General features: G+C 56.4%; 1 protein-coding gene across 2 annotated transcripts in view; it reads left to right on the plus strand.

Annotated features, from left to right (window-relative positions):
- Window positions 1-25,256, plus strand: part of SYT2 (synaptotagmin 2) — an 82,664-nt gene that overhangs the window by 52,091 nt on the left and 5,317 nt on the right. For both annotated transcript variants that reach the window (XM_029228078.1, XM_029228077.1), the window contains exon 2: window positions 25,008-25,201. In XM_029228078.1, coding sequence (XP_029083911.1) covers window positions 25,024-25,201 — 178 coding nt within the window. In that variant the 5' untranslated portion in view covers window positions 25,008-25,023. The remainder of the gene's footprint in view (window positions 1-25,007; window positions 25,202-25,256) is intronic.

A 25,256-nucleotide genomic window follows, 5' to 3' on the forward strand; every position in this document is an offset into this window, starting at 1 on the left:
GAGGAATGGACTCCTGCAGAAAGGCCTCGGAGCAGATGCCCCCCTCCGCGCGTGGCTCAGGCTCGCTCCTTATCTGGCCCCTGAGCCCAGGGAAAGATGTGGAAAAAGCCCTTGTCGGGTCAGGAGAGGCTGTGCCTGATTTTTTTGTCCTGCCTTTGTTTTGTTATCTTTTCATTTTCCTTCTCTGCATCCTGCTTGCTTGTTCTGTGTCCTGAAGCTGAGGAAGGGCCTGCGGGGGAGGAGGGCCAGAGCCCGGAGCCTTTCCTCTACGGAAATGCAGTTCTTGAACCCACGGCAGCTGCCGGCTGCTACGGTGGCTTTTGTGGTCGCCTGGGATCGCACCTTCACAGGTTAAGGAAGGGAGCTTTGGGAAGCAGAACGCGTCTGGGGCGAGGCCCTGGGGCTGCACCGGGCGCAGGAGGGGCTGCCTGCTGTGGGAATCCGCCAGGTGGGAGGCTGTGGGTGGATCCACCAAGCCCCCTTCCTCTCTTGGGAATGCTCTGGCTGTGCTGCCTGCCCCAGAGGGGCCACGCGACGTTCCTGGTGGTCAGGGCTGCCACCCAAGACTAACCCCGGTCCCCTGGCCCCCAGGTGATCACAGGGCTGGCGGTCCCTGGAGACCGGAGAGCCAGGGCGATCGATGTCCCACGTGGACCTGGGGCAGCGGCCGGGAGACTGAGGGAGGGCCCCCCGCCTTCCCCCCCACAGCCAGCCCTGCGACCTGGTCTGATCAGCCGTCCAGCAGCAGCAGGGGCAGCTTGCAGCCTGTCCGCCGGGACCCCTAGCGCACAGCCCTGGGCGGGAGCGCAGCGCAGAGCGGACTCCCTGCGCCTTCCAGGGCCCTGGCCCTTCGGGGTGGGGTCTGGGGTGTGTGGGCCTGGCACGTCACAGGTGCCCAGCACCGCCACCCAGGCGCCAGGCGTCTTGTCCAGATCCCACCTCCTGCAGGGCTGTAACTAAGTTACTGAAACACTGGTCGCCTCAGTTTCCTCATCTTTAAAGTGGAAATGAAATAGTGTGTACGCCACACGGTCCACATGGGGATTCAGTGTGTTAATATTTATGTGAAGCTCTGAGAACGGTAAGAGTGTGAAGATCTCGCTGTTGTTACTGTGGTGCTTCTGCAAACCGGAGGGACACTTTGTAGATAGAGAAGCAGCGTGGGAGCCTGGAGGGGGGGCGGTGAGGCAAGGCTGTGACGGTATTTGGCCAGAAGGACCTGGCATCCAGTGATTTCGCTGTGCAGTTACCGCGCGTGGCCCCAGGCAAGCTGCGTCTTCCTGCCCCTGGACCTCGGTTGTCCCCTCTGAAAGGTGGAGAAGGGTGACCGCCTCCCTCGCGTCCCCCAGGGTGCCCTGGATGACGGTCTGAGGCGCTGGCCTCCTCCCGTCTCACCTCTGACCCAGGCGGGCTTCCTGGTGGAGGCTCTGGCCGGTTGCGCTGTCTACAAACAGCACCAGCCCCAGTGCGGCGCTCTCCCCACAAGGACACGCGGGTGCTGGGTGGCTCCGGGGTGAGCCCGCCCTCTCCCAGCGTCTGCACCTCCTTGGTCGGCATGCTCCGGGCAGGAGTGTTTCTGGACGTGGTCCCCGGTTGTACAAGCAGAGAGTCGGGGGCACGTCTCCTTCAAGCTGGGACACCAGGTTGGTGACCCTGAGATGGGCGGGGAGCCCTTCCTCCTCCCCCGCGGCCAGGCTGTGTGCAGTGCCAGGAGGCGGGGGTGGGGCAGACGGTGGCTCGAGGCACATTCGGCATCTTTCCCACCAGGCAAGTCCAGGGCCCTGGTGGGCGGTGCCCTTGTCCCCTCCCTCGCCTGCCTGCCGCCGTCCTTCCTGCCTGCTGACGGTATTGGGTAGATGATCCGGCCAAGGGCCTCTGCCGAGGACGGGAAGTGACAGGCTGCAGGCACCCAGGCCACCAACTGAGTGGCGCCCGCTGCCCCGTGGCCCTCTGGCTGGTCATCGGGGTGAGTGGCAGGTATGGAGAGGAGAGGCTACTTTAAGTCTTCGGAGCTACTCAGGGCCTTGGAAATGTCGCCTCCTCAAAGCCTCTTCCCAAATGTCATTTTCCAGGAGCCCTGGAGATGAGTTGCTTTGCCAAGGTTTCATCCACCCCACCCCCTGGCTTCCTAAAGAAGGTGTGGGGCTTTGGCTGGAGTGTAGGATCCTGGTCGGGTGCCTGTCTCCTGTGACCTTGGCCATGACCTTAGATCCCATGGAAAGTCCTCCCTCAGGAAGCTGGAGGTGTGATGAGAGAGCTGGGAAGACTTCCTGAGGGGCTCCGTGGGAGAGGAGGAGTGAAGGCTTTTCCCAAGGTGTTTGGGAGTCAGGCTGGATTCGGACTCGGGAGAAGCTTCGGGAAAGAGCCCCAGACTTGGAGTTCAGTACCACAGAGTCCAGAGTCAGACCCTATAGCCGCCTGCCCAGGCTGCGGGCCGATGCTCGAGCTCTCTGAACCCGTCACCCTCCTCAAAACTGTGATCGAAGCCCCTTACCTTACAGGGGTTTGTAGACTTTTTACTTTTAAGAACGGCCTTGCTGGGATATAATTTACGTGCTGTACGGGCCACTCAGCTGCAGTGCACAGTTCAGTGGGTTTAGTGCAGTTACAGTCGCACATCCACCACCGCCACCTGACTTCAGAACATTTCTCACCCAAAAGAAAAAGTATAAACGCTAGTGGCCACTCCTGTTCTCCTTTTCCCCAACCTCCAGCCAATGGATAATTTGTCTTGCGTCTCTGTCAGTCTGTCTCCCTGGACGTTTCACATAAAAAGAATCGTTCATTACGTGGTCTTTTGTGACTTGCTTCTTTCACTTACATATGTTTTCAAGGTCCAACCACACTGTCTCATGTATCAGTCCTTCATTCCTTTGAATTGCTGAATAATATTCCGTTGCAGGGAGGGACCGCAGTGTATTTATCCATGCCTCTGTTATTGGGCATTTTGGTTGGTTTTTGACTCTTGTGAATGCTGGTGCTGTGACCATTCGTGTCAAGGTTTTTGACACGTGTCAAGGGCAAATGTTTTTATTTCTCTTGGGTACATACCTAGGAGTGGGATTGCTGGGTCAAATGGTATATAGTCTCCTCTCTGCATCCGTGGGTTCTCTTCCACACCTGAAGGTTCAACCAGCTGTAGATTGAAAATATTTGAAAAACATTCCCGACAGTTCCACAAAGCAAAATTTGAACTTGCCACATGCCAGCAACTCTTTGCATAGTGTTTACATTGTATTAGGTATTATCAGTAATCTAGAGAGGAGTTAAAGCGTGCCGGAGGATGTGCTAGGTTATACACAAACACAGCGCTGGTTTATATAAGGGACTTGAGCGTCCTTGGATTTTGGTGTCTGAGGGGTCCTGGAAACCACTTTCCATGGAGACTGAGGGCAACAGTACTTAAAAAAAAATTTATTTTTATTTATTTATTTAGTCGCTCCGGGTCTTAGTTGAGGCAGGCAGGCTCCTTAGTTGCAGCATGCGGACTCTTAGTTGTGGCATGCGTGTGGGATCTAGTTCCCTGACCAGGGATCGAACCCGGGCCCCCTGCATTGGGAGCGCGGAGTCTTACCCACTGCGCCACCAGGAAAGTCCCAACGGCACTTATTTTTAAAGCTGCTGTTTACTGACCCTGTTCTGAGTACTGTATGTGGACAGCCTCCTTCAGTTATCACAGTTCTCTGTGAAGCAGGTAATATTATTATTCTCATTTTATAGAATAAGGAACCTGGTGCTCAGAGGTTCCAAGGATACTTGCTGGGGAGCCAGGCTTGAACCCGACACGCTGGCCTGAGTGCGATGCTGTGGGAGTGTTCCCTGCCCACCACGTGGCTCTCCTGGGGAGGTGACCAGACCCCTGCATCCTCTGTCCCCGGGTGCGGTTTTAGGGGCTCCTGTGTCCCCCCAGTATGGAAAGCCTCCCACATGGCTCTTAAGAGGCAGAGAGGACCTTCCACCTGGGGTCGGGGCGAGGGAGGCATCCCAGCTCTGACTCCCCTCCTGACTTGGAGAGAGATTTCCCTTCTCTGGGCCTCATTTCCTGCTGTGCAGCAGGGGCTGGGGTACCAGATCCTGGGCTTCCTTCCAGGTCATACCTCGCGTGGAGATTCTGCGCAGTCTTCCCAGCAATGTTTCTCCCACCTAGTGTGCCGACCAGCCAGGTGGGGGCTGAGTGCGGGGGGCGGGAGGAGGGGGCACCCGCCACTGAAACAGCCAGCCGGCTTCTGAGGCTCGGCCCTCCTTCCTGGGCTGGGCTCGTTTGTGGGAAAGTGCTGTGCACACAGTAGGTGCCCAGTGTGTGTTAGCCAACTCCGAGTCTGCCAGCCCAGTCTGGTGACACCGGGAGAGGCCGCAGCGGCCGCTGTGCATCTTCCTTCTGCATGTCTGCGTCCTGCAGCCTTTCCCGGCCCTCCCTCCGCTCCGCATTCGCGCTTCCAGAACCTGCTGGTCAGAGATCCTCCTGGATCCAGGCCAGAGCTCCTCCTGGATCCAGGCGCTGTGTTCCGAGCCTTTAACCCGCAGAGGGATCAGCGGCGCCTCTGGGGAAGTGCCTTCTGCGAGCTGGCAGGTGGCGGTGGGGGATGTGAGTGGCGGTCTCCTCCAGAAGCCTGCGCGCCGGATGGAGAGGACGGGCTTCTGTGGCAGCCCAGACCCGGGGGACCACCGGAGTGTCTCTGGGCAGGTGGCTGGCGTGTCCCTGGGTCTCGGCTCTTTCCCTGCCTGAGGCCGGGGCACTCCTGCAGGCCTGGCCTGCCTCCCCCGCAGCTCTTTCCACTGAGTGTGTTCAGTCTCCGGGGTGGCCTTTCCTGCCTGTAGTTGCTGAGCTCCCCCCCCCACCCCCACCCCGTGCCTGTGCCTCCCACTGTTTTTAAGCTCCGTGAGCCCTTTGTGGTTTTTTTTGGCCGCCACCCAGCTTGCAGGATTTTAGCTCCCCGACCAGGGATCGAACCCGGGCCACGGCAGTGAGAGCGCTGGGTCCTAACCACTGGACCGCCTGCCTGCCCCGATGCTCTCCAACACTCACCTTTCCTCTCACGCACTCGGGGGGCTGGGCCAGGGCTCCCTTTTCTCCTGCCAGCACCCCCTCCACCGTCGCTCCATTGGCAGGAGCCGGGCTGGTCCCCATCTGGTCCAGACTCCGCCCTGTCCTGTGGCCCGCTCACCACGGGGTGGCAACACGAGACGGAGCCCAGGCTCCGGAGCAGCCACCACCCTACCCTGACCCCTGTTCAAAACCCAGAGATGGCACAGTTCTGACCACCAAATCAGTAAATAGTGTCATCAGGGTTTATCGGGCATGTGAGGACCAGCTGTGAACTGGGAGCTTTCAAATTCAAAGACTGGTGGGAAGCTCGGGCGGGACGCCCCAGGGTGGCGCATCGGTGCCGGGAGAGCGTTCACCCTTCACCGTGGTTGCTCATTGCAGCAAGGTTTCCAGACACCAGGGGGCTGGTCGAAAGTGACAGCAGGTACACCGCAGTAGAGACAGGCACACGAAGTTTTTGGGTTGCCTGTGCATCTAAAAGTTACGTTTACACCAGACTGCAGTCTTTTAAGTGTGCAATAGCGTCATCTCTGTAAAAACAACATACGTGCCTTGATTACAAAACACTTTATTGCTAAAAAATGCCCAAACACCTGCCCTAGTAACATCAGAGATCACTGCTCGCGAATCCCCTCAGCACGTATAATAATAATGAAAGTTTGGAATATTGTGCAAATTCACAAAATGTGACACAGACACAAGCGAGCAAGGCTTTCAGGAAAATGGTGCTGGGACGCGCTCCACGTGGGGCTGCAACGACCTTCGATTTGTGAAACGCACGATATCTGCGAAGCACGGTAGGGTGAGGTGTGTCTTTGTCTCCTGCGGCCTTTAGGGCGATGGCTTGTTTCTTTTATGATTGTCAGAGGCATTTACAAGAAGTAACCTAGGTTAAGGTTTGCTTATGTTCATGAAATAAGCTAGATTTACTTTTGCTTACGTGGCTTAAATGGTTTTGTCTGCTCAGGGAATTTCTGAAGTCTAGTCTCTATTTTGTATTTAATTTTAACACCGCCAGGCTGTCCCTGCAAGAGTAGTGATGTTATAAAGAGAACCGTTGGGCTCCCCAAAAATTCGGTGGCAGCTTCCTCCTGAGGACAAGCTGCTTGGGGAACCGGCCACTTGGCAGTAGGGGTGGGGTGGAGGTGTCAGGGATTTAGAGGCGTGAAGGGTTAGAAAGGGGGCCTTGAAATTCGTCTAGGCCAACACTGTGTCGCTCCCTGGGTCATGCCAGTAGTGGTCTATCCTCAGCTTGAATACCCCCAATGACAGGGCACTCATTACCTTACAAAACCAACGTCCCGTCAGGATTTCGGCAAGTGCTGGGGCAGAGTTTCTCCCCTCACTCTGAGCCTGAATCTGTGCTCCCGCACCGTGAAGCGGGGGGCCTCTGGGGAAGGTCAGGCCCCCAGCCCTTGGTGCCGCTGGAGTTGGAGGAGAAGCAGAGGAAGCCGCAGGGCAGTGTCTGGGCTGGGAGAGGCGTGGCGGGATCCTTCCCTCCACGGGGACCTTGCTCGGGGAAGGGGCCACCACGAAGAGCGAGATGCTGTTAGGAGAGACCGCGTTAGGTGCCTGGAGTGTGTGGGACAGAAAGCTAGAAATATGGAAACGGCAGACACTCCAGGTCACCAGCTCCAGGGACGCAGTCTGACGGGGGCCACGCCCAGGACTCGGCGATGGCTGGGGCTTCACCTAGTCAGGCCTGCCCTGCCGACCACCCCCCACCCCCGCCCCCCGGTTGACTGGGAGCCAGGCCGCCCCTCCCTGACCCTGTGACCTGGGGCAAGTCTCTGCCTCCTGCTGGGTCTCGTGGCCTCGGCCATGGATGTGCTGTGTGTGGACCCTTGGAGGCGGCGCGGCGGCCGAGCTCTGTGGGGGGCAGTGTTCCCAGCAGTCGCAGGGAGGGGACAGTCCTCCGCCCACCTCCCTTCCCCTCCTCTGCCCGGGCAGGGGGCTGCGGCGCCGCGGCCTTCAGTCCCAGCCGGGCCAGGGCCGGCTCTCCCGCGTGCTTGCCGGTGGCAGGGTAGAGGACGTTCCCGTGAGCGTGCACCTGGAGGCCTCCGCGTCCTGGCCCAGGGGGCTCTGAGCAGCGCGTCTCAGCGGGCGGGGGCAGCGTCCTGCTGTGTCCTCCCCACGTGGGTCAGCTGTCCCCCCTGCCTCCGGGGGTGGTGGCTCTGAGCCCTCCCATCTTGTTCTGTAGTTGTCAATGGCCATCCCTGCCAGGTCTGTCTCTGGCCTGGAACTGGTCAGCCCCTTCCACGCCTCCCAAACATCCCGACTCAGTGCGCCTCTTCCAGGAAGCCTCCCGGGTGGTGCTGCTGGTCTCGCTGCCTTTGCCCCGTGGTCCCTCAGCCGGAGCCCCTGGCACCACGGGGGCAGCAGGGCTGGGGTGGACCAGACCGAGCTGGAGTGCTGGCCACGCCCCCCAGCTCACGGCTTTCTCTCCAGCACGTTCTGTCCTCTTCTGATCGAGGTGCACAGAGTGCACGACTGAGGGGACACCCAAGACGCCCGGAGGCCCCCGCGTCCCCTCCCATCACTGCTCTCCACGCTCGTCTGTCACCGCAGCTGAGGTCTCATCTCTGCGGCCCCCCCCCGCAGTTCCCCTCTCCCTCGCACCTCCTTTACAGGCCCTGGTACCCAAAGCCCGTCTCCGGCTTCCTTCTCCCCGTGACTGTGCTCCCAGCCCCCGTGGCACCTGTGCCAGGGACTCCCAGGGCGTCAGCTGCCGTGCCCCCCACTCCCAAGCCACACGCCTGCCCGCCGGCTGCTGGGCTCCACCACCTGGCGGGTTGCTGGCGCGGCGAGGGTTCAGGGGGGATATCCGGGGCGTCTGGGCGGCCTGGCCTCACCGCGTGCCGTCCTGTCATCTGAGGGTGGACTGGGGCCTAGAGAAGGAGCCGACTCTGCTGCTTCCCTGGGGAGGGTGGGGTCGGACCCCTCCACCCACCCAAAACAACTTGAAAGCTCGAGCAGGCAAGACAGAGCCGGACGGCACGAGTGTCTGGGCAGCTGGAGGTGGGGGAGGGGGGTGGAAGACTTCGCAGTGTCTGGACACAGGTGGGGAACAGCTGGGACAGGCAGGACGACGGCTCAGGAGAGAGGACTTGGCCCAGAGCGGGGCCCTGGAGGGCGGCCGGGCTGGGGCTGGGGCTTCACCGGGAGAGGCCCAGTGTGAGCTCACCCCGGGCCGTGGCGTGGTGGTCGGGAGAGGCCTTTCTGGCCCTCCTGCTGGGCCGTCTGGGCTGCGGGGCTGACCTCCCGTCCTCCGGGACACTGCTTCCTAGGTTTGCATCCACAGAGTTCTTAGTCGGGACTTTCCAATTTGGATTTTGCTGCATCTTTCCCCTCCTCCGGCCTGTTTGCATTCTGAGGACACGTCTGGCCGTCCTGGTCCCCAGGTCAGGCAGGAGGAAGCTGGCTTCTTCAGGGAGGATAATCGTGTCCTGGGATTCGCATGAGACGGTGAGCTGTCAGGGGTATTGGTGGAAACAGGCATCTCTGTGTGAAGAGTGAAGGGCATGTCTTTTTTTTTTTTAATTAATTATTTTTATTTTTGGCTGCGTTGGGTCTTCGTTGCTGCGCACGGGCTTTCTCTAGTTGTGGCGAGTGGGGGCTACTCTCTGTTGCGGTGCGTGGGCTTCTCGTTGCAGTGGGCTCTCGTTGCGGAGCATGGGCTGTAGGCGCACGGGCTTCAGTAGTTGTGGCTCAAGGGCTCAGTAGTTGTGGCTCGTGGGCTCTAGAGCACAGGCTCAGTCATTGTGGCACATGGGCTTAGTTGCTCTGCGGCATGTGGGATCTTCCCGTACCAGGGCTCGAACCCGTGTGCCCTGCACTGGCAGGCAGATCCTCAACCACTGCGCCACCAGGGAAGCCTTGGGCACGTCTTTTCCCCAGGGCCCACCAGGCGTCTGGGAGGAAGGAGGCCCTCGTGGAAATGGGGGGGACAGACTGTATCCTCCTCACTGACTCCCCGCCCCACCGAGGGCAGACAGGGCTCCTGGCTCAGCCCCCGTGATGTTTGCCCCTTGAGGGTCCTGAGGGGGAGGGAATGCGGTAGCGGTAACTTCGTCCCTGCTCAGCCTGGTTGCTCATCTCTGAAGTGGGCGCCAAGCACTGACCTCACGGGGCTGAGCGTGGAGAGAAACACAATGTGGCCCTCGTGGGGCCTCCGCCTCCCCCTCCCCCCGCCCCGTCCTCCCACAGTGGGACCCGCTGGCTGGGGAAGGAGCCCTGGCGGGGGGCTGGGAGCTCACCGTCCACGCCCTCAGGGAGGCCTCCGTCGTGGGGAAGAGGCCCTTCTGCTGCGTGCCCACCAAGGCCCGAGTCTGTGGATCTCTGGAGCTGCTGAGGGACTGGCCGCTCAGCAGGGAGCCTGCAGGCACCTGGGGGAGTGAGAGTGAGGGTCAGGTGGAGGTTGGATTTCCAAGCAGTCAGACGTCCAGGGGTCCTTCTCAAGGCTGGACAGGGCAGACGCCGCCGCCCTAGGTAATCAGGGAGGTGGTGCTCACGCCTCAACCCCCCGACTCTCTGGAGGCTCTGAGCTGCCCTGCCCCTCCCCAGGAGCGCTTGCTTATCTCCCTCCTGTTGGGCCATCCGGGACCACAGGGCCGCCCACCCAGACCGTGACCGCTCGGCCCCAGGGTGCGTGGGTCTGGCCTTGACGGGCCTGCCTCTGCTGCGGGTCTCCCTCTTCTCCCTGAAGCGGGGGCTTGGCGGGCAGGATGGTGGTTGCGGAGGGGAGAGGGCAGCGCCCGGTGGACCCCACCTTCTCAGTTACCTGCTGCCAGGCCCAGGGGGCTGCTCACACGAGAGGCTGCCACACGGGCAGGAGTCACCAGCCTGAGGAGTGGGCAGAGCTGGGAGGGAGGGGCGCTGGCCTCAGACTCCCACCCGCCCCCCCCAGCTCCCCTGCTTCCTGGACAGAGCCGCCTGGGCCGCTGGGCCGCACCTGCCCCCTCGCTCTGGGGACACAGGGTCAGACGATGTGCATGTGTGACGCAGGGGACTGAGGAAGGGCACGTGTGTGTCCTGGGGTCCACTTTGCACCCAACGCACACGCGGCTTCATCTCAGCGGCTGCCCCGGGGACGGACGCCTGCCCTGCGCGGAGCTGAGGGATCAGCTCTGAGACAGAGCCCGCCTCCGGGGCTGCCCGGCTGGGATGGTCCGGTTCCACTGTCCCCTCACTGCCCACCTCGTGCTGCCCACAGAGGTGACGTCTTCAAGCCCAGGGCCCCTGGGAGGAGGGATGCCGCTCTGCAGAGGGTGGAGGGAAGGGGGCAGGTCTCCTGGCACCTTCGGGGGCAGAGGCCCCTTCGCCCGAGAGACGGGCCAGAGGTGATGGTGACACCAGCGGATGCGGGTGGCCCGCGGCTCTCCCAGCCCCCAGGCGCTGTGGTTATGCCATGTGACCACCGGGAGCCCGGCCCCTCGTCAGGGTGTAGCCTCCCGCCCCAGGGCACCTCATGTTCCCACGTGCGGCCATATAACACGCGTCACAGGGTGTTTACACGTCACGCATGGTGTCACACACGTGTCACACACATGCCTCTCCGGTTCCCCTGCTGAGGCCCCTCCCAGGTGGCCCTGGGGCCTCCGTCCTCCTGTGTGACCTGCGGTCCCGCCGTGTGTGTATGCGTGTTTGGGGGGTAGGGGATGGCGCCCAGGCGCCACCGGATGTGGAGGCCCCGCCTGCCAGGCTCCACGTGGGGGATCGGTGAGGGGATCGGCGGTCTTCTCAGAGCCTGTCACCCCCGTCACCCCTGCCCGCTGCTCTTCCCCACCCCGACGGCATGCACGCACACTGTACACACCCACACTGTACACACCCCCCCACACACTGTACACACACCCCCCACACCACACACGCACTGTACACACCACAGACACGTACCACATACCACACACCACACATACACACCACATGCCATATACACACGACACAGACACACCTCACACACACACTCTCTTATGCTCACATTAAAAGGCATTTGCTTTCAGCCCAAACCCTCGTCCCAGCTCCTTCGGGGGGGCCGTGTGTAGCAGTCCTTGTGTGTCAGAGCCCGTAATGTTTAGCCAGGAAGACACTGTGTCCATTTTTAATGGTTTTCACTGAACACGTCATTGTGCTTCTGGAGGAAGGATAATGGGCCGTGGGGCTGCGGTCCTGTGCGCAGGGCGGGTTTGTGCCGTCGGGTTATCACTGCTCAGCCAGGGAGTGGGGCTGCCCCTCCTGCCCGCGTACACAGCATGAGGTCGGGTGCCCCTGGGCCCCTGACACTCGGGGGGCCATACCAGGCCCAGCCTTGCTCCCCGCTCCTTCCCACAACCTGCATCCGGCAGCCTGTGGTCCTCGTGTCCATGGACCCCCCTCAGTCACCCTTCGTGGTCCCCCCTTCCCCACCTGCTCGCTGAGACCCTGAGGCCCATGAGGGTGCCTGTGGGTTTGGGAGACACTGCGGGTGCTGGGTGGGGTCGGGCTGTGGTCCTGCCGGGCCCTCAGGGGGTGTCCCCGCCCCCTGCCCCCTGTGCCCGAGATAGTGGCTGTGGTGCACCTGGAGGGGCGTGCAGCCTTTCCCCGTGTGACGTTTCACACATGGGTTCTGGACCGCGTGGTGTGCAGGGTTCCCTGGGCTCTCGGGGTCCGGGTTCTGCTCATCTGTGATTTGTGAATCCTGCACCCGGATTCCAGGTCCAGGGAGAACAGCCCGTGGCAGATGTGTGGGGCCTCACGGGAGCTTTCTCCTCTGACCATCCTCACTTTCGGGCGTGCAGGCGGAGGCCTGGGATTTGCTCATCTCAGCCTGGACGCGGGGGAAGGCAATGGCGCGTGGCTGGAGCCAGAGGGATTGAAGTGAGACGCTGGGAGGGACTTCCCAAGGCTGGGGCCCTGGGGCCGGTGCAGAGCACGCTCTGCTTCTCCACACGGGCGGTGGCCTGGCTCCAGGTACAGGTGTCCACGGCCGACCCAGGCAGGCACGTGAGGAACTCACAGAAATGGGCAAGTTATTTTGAAAGTGAGCTAGAAAATTAATTCATTCAAACTTTAGTCCCCACCTCCTAGGACCAAATGTTGGACTGAAGCATGGGTCCAGAAAAATAAAGACAAACTTAAGTATCGACCTTCTTAGCCGCTGGCTTCAGCGAGACGCATCTTGCTGGTTAACCAGTTTCCATCTCATTCCTTTGGCTTCTGCGAATACAGTGTCAGCAAAGATGGAATCTCCTCAGCTCTCCGTTATCCGTATCGATGGAAGCCGGGCCTGAGTGTGTGGGGTGTGTGTGTGTGCATGTGGGGGTGTGTGTCGGGGTGTGGGCACCTGTCCCCTTGGCAGGGGCGTGGGGGTAGAACTTTCTCGTCTCCCACATGGGGTCAGGCTCCATTTAGGGGTCGTGCTCCTCTGGGAGCATGCGGAGGGGCCCAGAAGCAGCAGGTGGGCGTCAGCGCGAGGGGAGGGGGAGGGGGAGATGGGCGCCTCCCGTGGCTCCCTCTGATCCGGATCCAGGGCCTGGGCCCCTTGGGGGTCTGGCCGAGGCGACCGTCCCTTTGCTTTCGCTCGGGGACACTCGGGAGAGGTTCCTTGTGGGGTCAGGGCGGGGAGCGAGGCTGCGGCCCCTCGTGGGACCGACTCCTGGGGGAGATGCAGGGTCCAAGGGCCTGGGATAGACGGTCAGAGAGCCGAGTGGCCACCCTGGAGAGATGGACTGGACAGACAGACGGATGGGGCCCTGTTCCTGCCGCGGAGGTGGGGGTGCTGGAGGCTTAGGCCGTGGGGGGTTGAGGCCCAACCTTCACGCTGACTCAGCTGTCTGAGCAGAACAGCCTCGTAGCGGGAGGGGGTGATGCCGCCCCCTCCCCCAGGAGGGCAGGTGAGAACGGTCCAGGCCGGCACAGCCCCGGGGGCTTATTTTCCTTCCAACACCCGGCCTTGGGCCCGCACTTCCCCTGGCCCGACCCTCGGATCTCGGGGTCTCAGGGCCTCGTTTTGCGGAGCGCGGCCCTAACCACCTGCCTCGGGGTGGGCGGCCCCATTTCCTCCCTCCCTCCCTCCCGCCGAGTGGCTGGGGGAGGGGGGGCGCTGTGGCAGGTGACCCGAGTCTTCACCAGCCTCACCCTGTCCCCTCTCCTGCGCATGCGCTCTCTGCGGGCATCGCTGGCTAATGCGCCAGTTCACGCTTCACCCATCACCCTCAAGCCTGGAGCCGTGCCCAGGACTGTGGCCTGAGCCCCCGGGGAGGATCACTTCCCCTCCTCCCGCTGTGCTCCAGGGGCTGCGGGTCCACCGCCGCCCCCGGCAGCGCGTGCTGTGTGCCCTTGGACAGGTTACTTCACCTCTCTGGGCCTCTTCCCCACAGGGGTCTTGAGAACTGCGGTCGAGCATCGTTGCTTCCTTAGCTTCTGGTGGAATAAGCGGGGGTGAAACCCCCACCCCTAGGCTTATCCAGAGGGAACGTGAAGCCTCGTTTTTTTGCTGGAGAAATGGCTGGTGCTTTCCCAAACATTCATCACTGGGTAGGGCTGACCCCATCTTGCCGCTCCTGACGGGGAACCCTCTGCCCCTCAGAGGCGCCGGAGGCACGGTGTGCAAGGGCTGGGGCTGCTTCTCTCTCTTTACGGTTTGAGCTGGACCCTGGAGGCTGTGAAGGAGGCCTCGCGGTGCTGGGGAAGGGCCCGCAGCTCGTCCAGCCCCGCGCGGGGCCGCAGCCCGCGCGGCGGGTAACAGGCCTAAGGCCCCGTCGGTCAGGACGCTCGGATGGCCTAGCCCCGCCGCTCCCAGGGGTGCACCCCCCCCCCCGTCACGACAGGCTCCTTAGGTCCGTTGCCCCCATGCTGGGGTGGCGCCCCTGGACCCGCCCGGGGGCCGTGGGGGCAGCCGAGACCCCCGCCCTGTGACGCGATGGTCTGTGCTGCTGGCTCGCTCCTGCCCGCCCCACACGCGTCTGCCGAGTGCCCGTCGCGCGCCAGACGGCGAGACACCTGCCGGGGCAGGGTCGCAGCGTTTTCCCCCGAGGGCCAGAGAGGAAACATCTCAGGCTCGGCCGCACACCTCGGTGGCAACTACTCCGCTCTGCTGCAGCGGGAAGGCTGCCAGAGAGGCCACGGCCTGGGCCCGCGTGCCGAGCCCCAGGGACGGTTCTTCCCGGGAAGCAGCCGCGCCGGGTGTGGTTCACGCAGCCGAGCGCCGGCCGGGCAGGCGAGCGCAGCCTCTGCTCAGGCCGCCCCAGGCTGTGTGTGGGGAGAGGCCGGGTCTCGGGCCGGAGCAAGGGGAGCCGTTTGAGCCGAGCGGAGAGAAGCAGTCACTCAGCGACGGTGGGCGGAGGCGCCGGGTGGCGATGGAGATGGGGGCGAGGGCGCCGGACACAGACGACGGGCCTGAAGGCCGCCTTCAGGGGCAGCTGCGGTCCCCGGGGCGGCGTCTAAAGGTGGCAGGATGAGATTCACGTTCTAGAAGGTTGCTTTGGGGGTTAGGGTGGGTGCGGGGCCGAGTGCGGGGAAGGTCACCGAGGCCTGGCAGAGAAGGGGCTTGAGTCAAACGGAGGAGTCGGAGTTGTGGCCGAAACCAGGGTGCGGGGCCGGTCGGGTGGCCCTCGCGGGCCGTCCGGCGCGACAGGCACGCAAGTGTCCGCGGGGTCTGGTGACCTCTCCTCACAGCCGCGTGGTGGGGTGAGGGGCCGAGCCCAGGGGGGACGGAGGGGGGAACCGGAGGTGGGCGTGAGAAGGAACACGGGTCAGAGGGTCCCCTTCAAACGCGAGAAGGTCCTCGGCTGGGCAGGGGTCGCCGCCGGTCTGGGCAGGTGGGTTTTGTGAAGTCTCTCCGGCAGTCCCGCGAGGCACCCCCCCCCCCCCACCCCCCACCCCCCACGGCAGCCGGGCCCTCGTGGAGGGCGGGGCCGGCAGGCTCTGGGCGCGAACCCCACCCACCCGCCCGTGGGGGCCCCGCCCCCTGACCAGATCACCCCGAGGCCCCGCCCTCCGTCACACTGAGCCTTAGATCTACACGTGAGTTTGGGGGTCGCGGGCACTCAGTCCGAGCCGGGCAGTTTCAGGGCTGGTGTTTGGCCGGTGAGTCTCACAACAAGACAGAGAAACAGGGTGCAGGGACCTGGGAGGACGTGAGCCGAGGGGCTAAGGGGCCCCTCCGAGGCCAAGGAGGTTTCGGGGGGCGTCCAGACTGGGGGCCGGCGTTTGCCGGGTGAGTTTGTGGCCCACGCAGAGAGCAGAGGTGAGGGAAGGGCAGTGAATAGGAGCCGGGCCCAGGCCAGCGGGGCCTTTTTTCTGAGTGTGAACAGAAGCCCTGGGGGCTTCACGTGGATCAGCCCGGCTGCCGTGTGGGGATTAGACTGAGTGGAAGACTGTGGAAGCTTCCAGAACGTAGCTGTTGTTCTTGGCTGAACTGGAGGACGTGGTGAGTGGAGGAGGGAGTTTGCAGATGCTCCGGCTGGGCTGCGAGGGCAGGAGGGGCTGAGGACCCCAAGGCTTTGGGCGGGGCCCGGCGCTGCCCCCGCCCCGCCTCCACTGGCAGCTGGCTTCTCAGGGTGTGTGTTGTTCCCTGCTCTTTGGGCAGCTGTGCCCTCAGGCCCCAGGCCCTGGGATCCACGGGTCTGCGGCCCCTGCTCCCTCCCAGCAGCTGTCAACTCCCCACCCCCACCCGAACCCCCGGGAACGTTGTCTGATCTTTCATAAGAACTTGGGGATGACAAGACATTCATTCTGGCTGTTTTTGACGCTTTTCCCCTTCCCTCTGGAGCCAGGCTCCTTTCCAGCCTCTTTTACTCACTTCAGTCTAAGTGAAATTTCCAAAACGTAAATGTGAACACATTACCCGCATCCTTAGACTCCTTGTTGTGGCTGTAAGGTTGTGCGCCTGGTCCTGCGGGCTCACCTGCACCTGTGCCCCCTCTGTGTGGCCATGTTGGGCTTCCTCAGGCTCTGGGCTCCCCGTGATGCTGCCCCTACCCCTGGGCCTTTGCATGTGCTGCTGCTGCCTTTCCTCTTTGCCTGGAGGCCCCCCATTCCATCACCAGTTGCTCAGGAAAGCATTCCTGCTCTCCCAGATTAGGTCAGATATACCCCAGTACAGACTCACACCAGCAAGGGTCTCTCCTTTGTGCATTTCTCACAGTTACAATTTTACATTCATTTGTGCGCAGTTATGTAACATCCAGCTTATAAGTCCCTCATGGGAAGTGGGATGGGAGTTCAATCAGTTTTTTTTTTTTTTTTTGGCTGCGTTGGGTCTTCGTTGCTGTGCACGGGCTTTCTCTAGTTGCGGTGAGCGGGGGCTCCTCTTCGTTGCGGTGCGCGGGCTTATCATTGCGGTGGCTTCTCTTGTTGTGGAGCACAGGCTCTAGGCGCCCAGGCTTCAGTAGTTGTGGCACGCGGGCTCAGTACCTCCGAGGCATGCATGTGGTATCTTCCCGGACCAGGGCTTGAACCCGTGTCTCCTGCATTGGCAGGCGGATTCTTAACCACTGCTCTACCAGGGAAGCACTCAATCAGTTATTTGTTGAATGAATGAATGAATAAATACCTCCCCCATTGTTCTCTCTGCTCTGTACCCGGCGTTCCTACCCTATCTGGGTCCACATCATCTCTGGCTGGACTGTGAACTCACCCTTTGCGGGCTCCCTGCCCCAGCCTCACCCCCTCTGCTCCCCGTGGAGCTGTCGTTGCCCTTTAAACAGATCAGGCCACTCCTGTTGGGGACGTGAGTCCGTCCGAGCCCCTTTTCCTGGACTTCAAGGCCCCTGGGATGGGCTCTCCAGCTGACGTCCTGGTCTGTGGGGCCCCCTGAGCCTGTGGCACACGCAGCACCGTCTGCCCTGGTCGATTCTTTTGTTTCATGATTCATCTCACTCGTCCTGCGGATTTGGGAAAAGGTTCATGTCCAGTAGGGGTCCCTCTGCTGTGCCGAGGCCACTCAGGCCCTTCGAAGGGGCTCCTGGATTCAGATCCGACCACAGTTACTGAACATCATCTCCGTGCCAGACACAATCAAATTTATTCTTTTAATTTTCACAACAGTTTTGAAAAGTGGGTATTATTTTCTGCCATTTTTATATGAGGAAATCGAGTTCAGAATGGGATTTGTTTGGAGTCATCTGGCAAGCGGTAAGCATCCCGGGATCACAGCCTGCCTCTCTCTGCCGGGCTGCCTCTTGCCCACCACAGAATCCAGAACCAACGACCATGCGGGCTGAGTCTGACGAAAGCCTGCAGCTAACGTTGTACTTGGTGGAGAAAGACTGAAGACTCTCTGAAGATCAGGAAAGAGAAGGATTCCCCCTCTCACAACTTCTATAACACTGCACGGAGGTTCTTACCATGGCAGTAAGGGAAGAAAAAGAAAGAAAAGGCATCTGGATTGGAAAGAAAGGTGTGAAATTATCTCACTTTGCATGATCTTGTAGATGGAGAGTCCTAGGGAAAACACACCACACGCACGTTCCACACACACACACCACACAGTATCAGAACTAGTAAGCCAGTTCAGCATATGGCAGGACATGAGATCAATACACGAAAATCTACTGCATTCATATCTGTGAGCAGTGAACAACCTGAAATGAAATTAAGAAAGCAATTCTGTCTACAGCAGCATCAAAGAGAATCAAATATCTAGAAATAAATTTAACAAAAGTGTAAGACTTTATTTATCCTGGGAACTGCAAAACAGTGTTGCAAGAATTTAAAGAAGATCTTAAAGGGAAAGACATTGGAATATTACGTTGTTAAGATAGCAGCACTCTGCAGATTGGCCCACAGATTCAGTGCAATCCCTAGCAAAATCCCAGGTGGCTTTTACAGAAATAAACAAGCTGATCTTTTTAAATTTTTTTTCCATTTTTATTTTATTTATTTATTTATTTATTTTGTGGTACGCAGGCCTCTCACTACCGTGGCCCCTCCCGTTGCGGAGCACAGGCTCCGGACGTGCAGGCTTAGCGGCCGTGGCTCACGGGCCCAGCCGCTCCGCGGCATGTGGGATCTTCCTGGACCGGGGCACGAACCCGCGTCCCCTGCATCAGCAGGCGGACTCTCAACCACTGCGCCACCAGGGAAGCCCCAAGCTGATCTTTTTTTTTTTTTTTTTAAAAAGCTGAACTTAAAATTCATATGGAAATGCAAGAGACCCAGAATAGGCAAAATAATCTTCATGAAAGAACAAATTTGGAAGACTCACGCTGCCTGATATAAAAACTTAACTACAAAGCTGCAGTGATTAGGACAGTGTGGTATTAGCATAAGGATAGACATAGATTAATGCAATAGAGAATCCAGAAATAATCCCTCACATTTATGGTTGGTTAATATTTTACAAGGGTATGAAGACAGTTCGGTGGGGAATAACAGTCTTTGCAACAAATGGAGATCCATACACAAAATACATTCACGAAAATGAACTCCAAGTGGATCGTAACTTGAATGTAGGAGCTAAAACTACTAGGCTCCTCTAAGAAAATATAGGAGTAGATCTTTGTGCCCTTGGGTTATGTGATGATTTCTTAGATATGACACCAAAAGCACAGGCAAGAAAAGAAACAGGTAAATTGGGCATCATCAAAATTGAAAACTTTTGTGCTTCAAAGGATACCATCAAGGGACTTCCCTGGTGGCGTAGTGGTTGGGAGTCCGCCTGCCGATGCAGGTGACACGGGTTCGAGCCCAGGTCTGGGAAGATCCCACATGCCGCGGAGCAACTAAGCCCATGAGCCACAACTACTGAGCCCGTGTGCCACAACTACTGAGCCCGTGTGCCTAGATCGGCAATGAGAAGCCACCGCAGTGAAAAGCCTACGCACTGCAATGAAGAGTAGACCCCATTCACCACAACTAGAGAAAGCCTATGCGCAGTGGCGAGGACCCGATGCATCCAAAAATATATTATAAAGAAAAAAAGGACACCATTAAAAAAGTGAAAAGATAACCGTAGAATGGGAGAAAATATTTGCAAAACATACATGACAAGGAACTGGTATCCAGAATATACAAAGAACTCATACAACTCAATAATAAAGAGACAAATATTCAATTAAAACATGGACAAAGGATTTGAACAGACAGTTCTCCAAAGGAGACATACAAATGGCCGATAAACACATGAAGAGATGCTTGACGTCATTAGTCATCAGAGAAATGCAGATCAAGGCCACAGTGAGACGGCACTTCACCTCTACTAGGACGGCTATGAACAAAAAGACATGTAATAACAAGTACTGTCCAGGATGTGGAGAACTTGGAACGCTCATACAATGCTGGTGGGAACGTAAATCGGTGCAGCCGCTGTTTAAAAAAATTTTTTTTGAAGTATAGGTGATTTACAATGTTGTGTTAATCTCTGCTGTACAGCAAAGTGACTCAGTTACACACATACATACATTCTTTTTCATGTTCTTTTCCATTATCGTTTGTCACAGGATATTGAATATAGTTCCCTGTGCTCTACAGTAGGACCTTGTTGTTTATCCATCCTATGGATAATAGCTTACATCTGCTAATCCCAAACTCCCAGTTCTTCCCTCCCCCTCCCTCCCACTTGGCAACCACAAGTCTGTTTTCTATGTCTGTGAGTCTATTTCTCTTTCGTAGATAGGTTCATTTGTGGCATATTTCAGATTCCACATATTGGTGATGTCATATGGTGTTTGTCTTTCTCTTTCTGACTTACTCAGTATGACAATCTCTAGGTCCAAACATGTTGCTGCAAATGGCATCATTTCATTCTTTTTTATGGCTGAGTAATATTCCATTGTGTGTATATGTGTGTGTGTGTGTGTGTGTGTGTGTGTATGTGTATATGTAGGAATGTTGGGGTGCATGTATCTTTTCGAATTATAGTTTTGTCTGGATATATGCCCAGGAGTGGGATTGCTGGATCATATGGTGACTCTATTTTTAGTTTAAGGAACCTCCACACTGTTCTCCATAGTGGCTCAGTGCAGCCACTTTGGAACATAGTTTGGTAGTCCTTTAAAATGTCAAATGTAGTTACCATATGACCCAGAAATTCCACTCCTAGGTATTTACCCAAGAGAAATGAAAACATGTCCAGAAACGTGCACAGAGACGTTCATTGCAGCATTATTCTTAGAGCCAAAAAGTGGAAATAACCCGTGTCCATAAATTGATGAATGGATAAATAAAATGTGTTATCTATGCAGTGGAATATTACTCAACCATAGAGAGGAATGAAGTGCTGACACCTGCTACAACATGGATGACCCTTGAGAACACTACGCTCTGTGGGAGAAGCTGAACACCAAGGCCACCTATCATATGATTTCATTTGTATGAAAAGTCAGAATAGGGGAATCTGTACAGATAGGTCAGTGGTTGCCTGGGGCTGGGAGGAGGGTGGGAATGGGGAGTGACTGGTAATGAAGTAGGGCTTCTTTTTGGTGAAAATGGTCTAAAATTAGATTGTGGTGATGGTTGCACAACCCTGTAAGTATACTAAAAACCACCAAACTGAACACGTTAAATGAGTGAATTGAATGGATGTGAATTGCATCTCAAGCCTTCTTAGAGTCGGGCCGCGGAATCCTGGTCAGTGAGGTGGGGGTGAGGGAGATGGGGCTGAGCCCCCGAGGCCCGGCGGGCTCCACCTTCCCTTTCGAGATGGATTTTAGGATCAAGGCTAGTTTACCCAGCCCGTAACAAGAGCTTACTAAACTGCTCGGCGAGTGTGAGTGGGGAGAATGCGCCTGCATCGCCCTGTGGTCGGGGCGGCTTGCGCCGGCCGTGCTGGCTCCCGGGCGAGGGCTCGGGTTCCTAGAGCAGGGCTGGAGCTTCAGGGCCCCTAAAACTTGCCCTCAGAAGAGCTCTGCGTGTAGGGAGAAGCACAGTGCGAAAAGCCTCGCTTTTACCTTTGCTGTTTGCATCCTGCTGTGTGTTTGATGCTTCTAGGAGATGTGCTGTTTGTCCCATGACCTGGAGCACCTCAGGTGTGCGCTGCTGTCCAGACACCCCCTGGGCACCGACTGTGCGCCGGGCAGAGGGATGCTCGTGTTGCCTGCGTCTGACCTCACAGGGCCTGTGGAGGAGGCTCGTACCCCCATTTTGAGAAGCAGAAATAGCTCGGTGGGGAGGGGAGGGTTGGGGGAGCAGAGTTTAAAAACTCGTTAAGAACGCTACCTTAAATGAAGACCATCACGATAATACATTTACCAGCAGGAGCTTGCAAACCACCTAAGCATCAAATACAGCACTACCGCGCAGCAGGGCATTATTTAGCTACTTGATAACAAAGGAAGTTTTTTTTTTTTTTTTTTTTTTTGCGGTACGCGGGCCTCTCACTGTTGTGGCCTCTCCCGTTGCGGAGCACAGGCTCCGGACGCGCAGGCTCAGCGGCCATGGCTCACGGGCCCAGCCGCTCCGCGGCATGTGGGATCTTCCCGGACCGGGGCACGAACCCGCGTCCCCTGCATCAGCAGGCGGACTCTCAACCACTGCGCCACCAGGGAAGCCCACAAAGGAAGTTTTTAATGATAAAGGAGAATGCTTGTGACAAAATTTTATGTGAAAAAAGGCCAGAATACCAAATTATATATAGTATGATCGCAACATGTAAAACACCCTCAGAAAAAAATACTGTTAGAAGCTTCTCCAAGGACGCTAACCTGTGTTATCTCTGGAAGGTAGGATCATGGGGAATGTCTCCCTTAGTCTCTTTCCCTCCCCCGTAAACCTGGATGGCTTTTGTTATTAATGGGCAGCCCTGGTTTGAGTAGGAAGTTGATGTGCTGCTGTGTAGAGGGGGCAGGGCTGGCAAGGGACCCCGACACCCCGGGGAGGAAGGGGCTCCGGGGGTGGACTTGGGGGCCATCTTCCTGGAGGAGAGATTGAAACCCACCCTGGGTGGGTGCGGAGGGAGCCTGAGGCACGGAGGTGAGGAGGGTGGGGGTGCCGGGCGCTGTCACGCAGGGAGGAGGCGGCTCGAGAGTCCTCACTGCGACCGCGCTCCTTCCTGGGTGGAGTGCTTGGGTGCAGCCCGACTCAGAAGAGCCGCGTGCTTTGCAGGCTCTCGGCTCAGGTGACTGGTTCGAACCTAAATTCCAGGACTTGTGAGCTAAGTGGCGGGGGCTGCCTAGGCCCTGGGCCTCCGTTTTTGCATCTGTGAAACGGGCTGGTGCGTGAGTCTGGGGAGGAGCGGCTGGTGGCCCTGTGGTTGCTGCTTCACGGTGTTGCTACTGCTGGAAGTGCCCTGGGACTTAAAGGGATTACGACTAATACAGTCTTTTTAAAATTTTATTCTTATTTATTTATTTTTAAACAGGGACTCATATATATATATATATATATATATATTTAATTTTATTTATTTTTAGCTGCGTTGGGTCTTCGTTGCTGCGTGCGGGCTTTGTCTAGTTGCAGCGAGCGGGGGCTACTCTTCATTGCCGTATGCGGGCTTCTCATTTCAGTGGCTTCCGTTTGTTGCGGAGCACGGGCTCTAGGCGCACAGACTTCAGTAGTTGTGGCTCGCGGGCTTAGTTGCTCCACGGCATGTGGGATCTTTCCGGACCAGGGCTCGAACCTGTGTCCCCTGCATTGGCAGGCGGATTCTTAACCACTGCGCCACCAGGGAAGTCCCAGCTAATACAGTCTTTTTTCTAAAATTAATTTTTATTGGCGTAGAGTTGATTTACAATGTTGTGTTAGTTTCTGCTGTACAGCAGAGTGAATCTGTTATAAATATACATAATCCACTCTTTTTAGATTCTTCTCCCGTATAGGTCGTTACAGAGTATTGAGCAGAGTTCCCTGTGCTATACAGTAGGTCCTTATTAGTTATCTATTTTATATATAGTAGCGTATACATATCAATCACAGTCTCCCAATTCATCCCACCCCCCCTCCCACCCTATTAGCCATAAGTTCGTTTTCTACGTTTGTGACTCTATTCCTGTTCCGTAAATAAGTTCATTTGTACCATTTCTTAAAGAGTCCACATGTAAGTGATATCATATGATACTTGTCTTTCTCTGTCTGGCTTCACTCAGTATGACAGTCTCTAGGTCCATCCATGTTGCTGTGAATGGCATTATTTTGGTCTTTTTATGGCTGAGTAATACTCCATTGCGTGTCTGTACCACATCTTCCTTATCCATTCATCTGTCGATGGACACTTAGGTGGCTTCCACGTCTTGGCTGTTGTAAAGAATGCTGCAGTGAACACTGGGGTGCAGGTATCATTTCAAATTACGGTTTTCTCCAGGTATATGCCCAGTCGTGGGATTGCTGGGTCGTATGATAATTCTATTTGTAGTTTTTTAAGGAACCTCCACGCTGTTCTCCATAGTGGCTGTATCAATTGACATTCCCACCAGCAGTGCAGGAGGGTTCCCTTCTCTCAACACCCTCTCCAGCATTATGGTTTGTAGAGTTTTTGACGATGGCCATTCTGACCTGTGTGAGGTGATAGCTCATTGTAGTTTTGATTTGCATTTCTCTAATAATTAGTGATGTTGAGCATCTTTTCATGTGTTTGTTGGCCATCTGTATGCCTTTGGAGAAATGTCTATTTAGATCTTAACCCCATTTTTTGATTGGGTTATTTGTTTTTTTGATATTGAGCTGCATGAGCTGTTTGTACATTTTGGAGATTAATCCCTTGTTGGTTGCTTCATTTGCAAATATTTTCTCCCATTCTCTGGGTTGTCTTTTGGCTTTGTTTATAGTTTCCCTTTGCTGTGCAAAAGCTTTAAACTTTAATTAGGTTCCATTTGTTTATTTTTATTTTCATTCCTCTAGGAGGTGGATCAAAAAAAATATTGCTGCGATTTATGTCAAAGAGTGTTCTGCCTATGTTTTCTGCTGAGAGTTTTATAGTACCCAGTCTTACATTTAGGTCTTTAATCCATTTTGAGTTTATTTTTGTGTATGGTGTTAGAGAATGTTCTAATTTCATTCTTTTACGTGTAGCTGTCCAGTTTTCCCAGCACCACTTATTGAAGAGACTGTCTTTTCTCCTTGTATATTCTTGCCTCCTTTGTCATAGATTTATTTACCAAAGGTGTGTGGGTTTATTTCTGGGTTCTCTATTCTGTTCCATTGATCTGTATTTCTGTTTTTGTGCCAGTACCATACTGTCTTGATTACTGTAGCTTTGTAGTATAGTCTGAAGTAAGGGAGCCTGATTCCTCCAGCTCCGTTTTTCTTTCTCAAGATTGCTTTGGCTATTCGGGGTCTTTTGTGTTTCCATACAAATTGTGAAATTTTTTGTTCTATTTCTGTGAACAGTGCTATTGGTAATTTGACTGGGATTGCATTGAATCTGTAGATTGCTTTGGGTAGTATGGTCATTTTGACAATATTGATTCTTCCCATCCAAGAACATGGTATATATCTCTCCATCTATTTGTGTCGTCTTTGATTTCTTTCATCAGTGTCTTACTGTTTTCTGAGTACAGATCTTTTGCCTCCTTAGGTAGGTTTATTCCTAGGTATTTTATTCTTTTTGATGCTGTGGTAAATAGGATTGTCTCCTTGATTTCTCTTTCTGACCTTTCATTGTTAGTATATAGGAATGCAAGAGATTTCTGTGTATTAGTTTTGTATCCTGCTACTTTACCAAATTCATCGAGCTCTAGTAGTTTTCTGGTTGCATCGTTAGGATTTTCTATGTAAGTATCATGTCATCTGCAGACAAGGACAGTTTTACTGCTTCTTTTCCAATTTGTACTCCTTTTCTTTCTTTTCCTTCTCTGATTGCCGTGGCTAGGACTTCCAAAACTATGTTGAATGATAGTGGCGAGAGTGGACATCCTTGTCTTGTTCCTGATCTTAAAGGAAATGCTTTAATTTTTTCACCATTGAGAATGATGTTTGCTGTGGGTTTGTTGTAATGGCCTTTATTCATAAACAGTCTTTAGCTTTTGGAAGAGCCTCTCCTGGCCCGTGGGCAGAGCCGTCTGCACTCGGGCCCGTGGGATGCTCATCCTGTCCCCTTCACCCATAGCCGTCCCTCTGCCACCATGAGGAACATCTTCAAGAGGAACCAGGAGCCCATGGTGGCTCCCACCACCACCACCACCACCATGCCTGCTGAGCCCCTGGACAACTCCACCGAGAGCGGAGGCGCCAGGGAGGGCAAGGGGGACCTGTTTGCCACGTTGAAGGACCGATTCTTCAATGAGATGGTCAAGTTCCCTCGTGAGTATCGATCTGTATGCAGCTTGGGGGCGAGGGTGGGCGGGTGCACCATGGG

This window comes from Monodon monoceros, unplaced genomic scaffold (genome assembly GCF_005190385.1).
Source record: "Monodon monoceros isolate NGI ecotype Baffin Bay Population unplaced genomic scaffold, NGI_Narwhal_1 Super_Scaffold_18, whole genome shotgun sequence".
Classification (NCBI taxonomy): Eukaryota; Metazoa; Chordata; class Mammalia; order Artiodactyla; family Monodontidae; genus Monodon; species Monodon monoceros.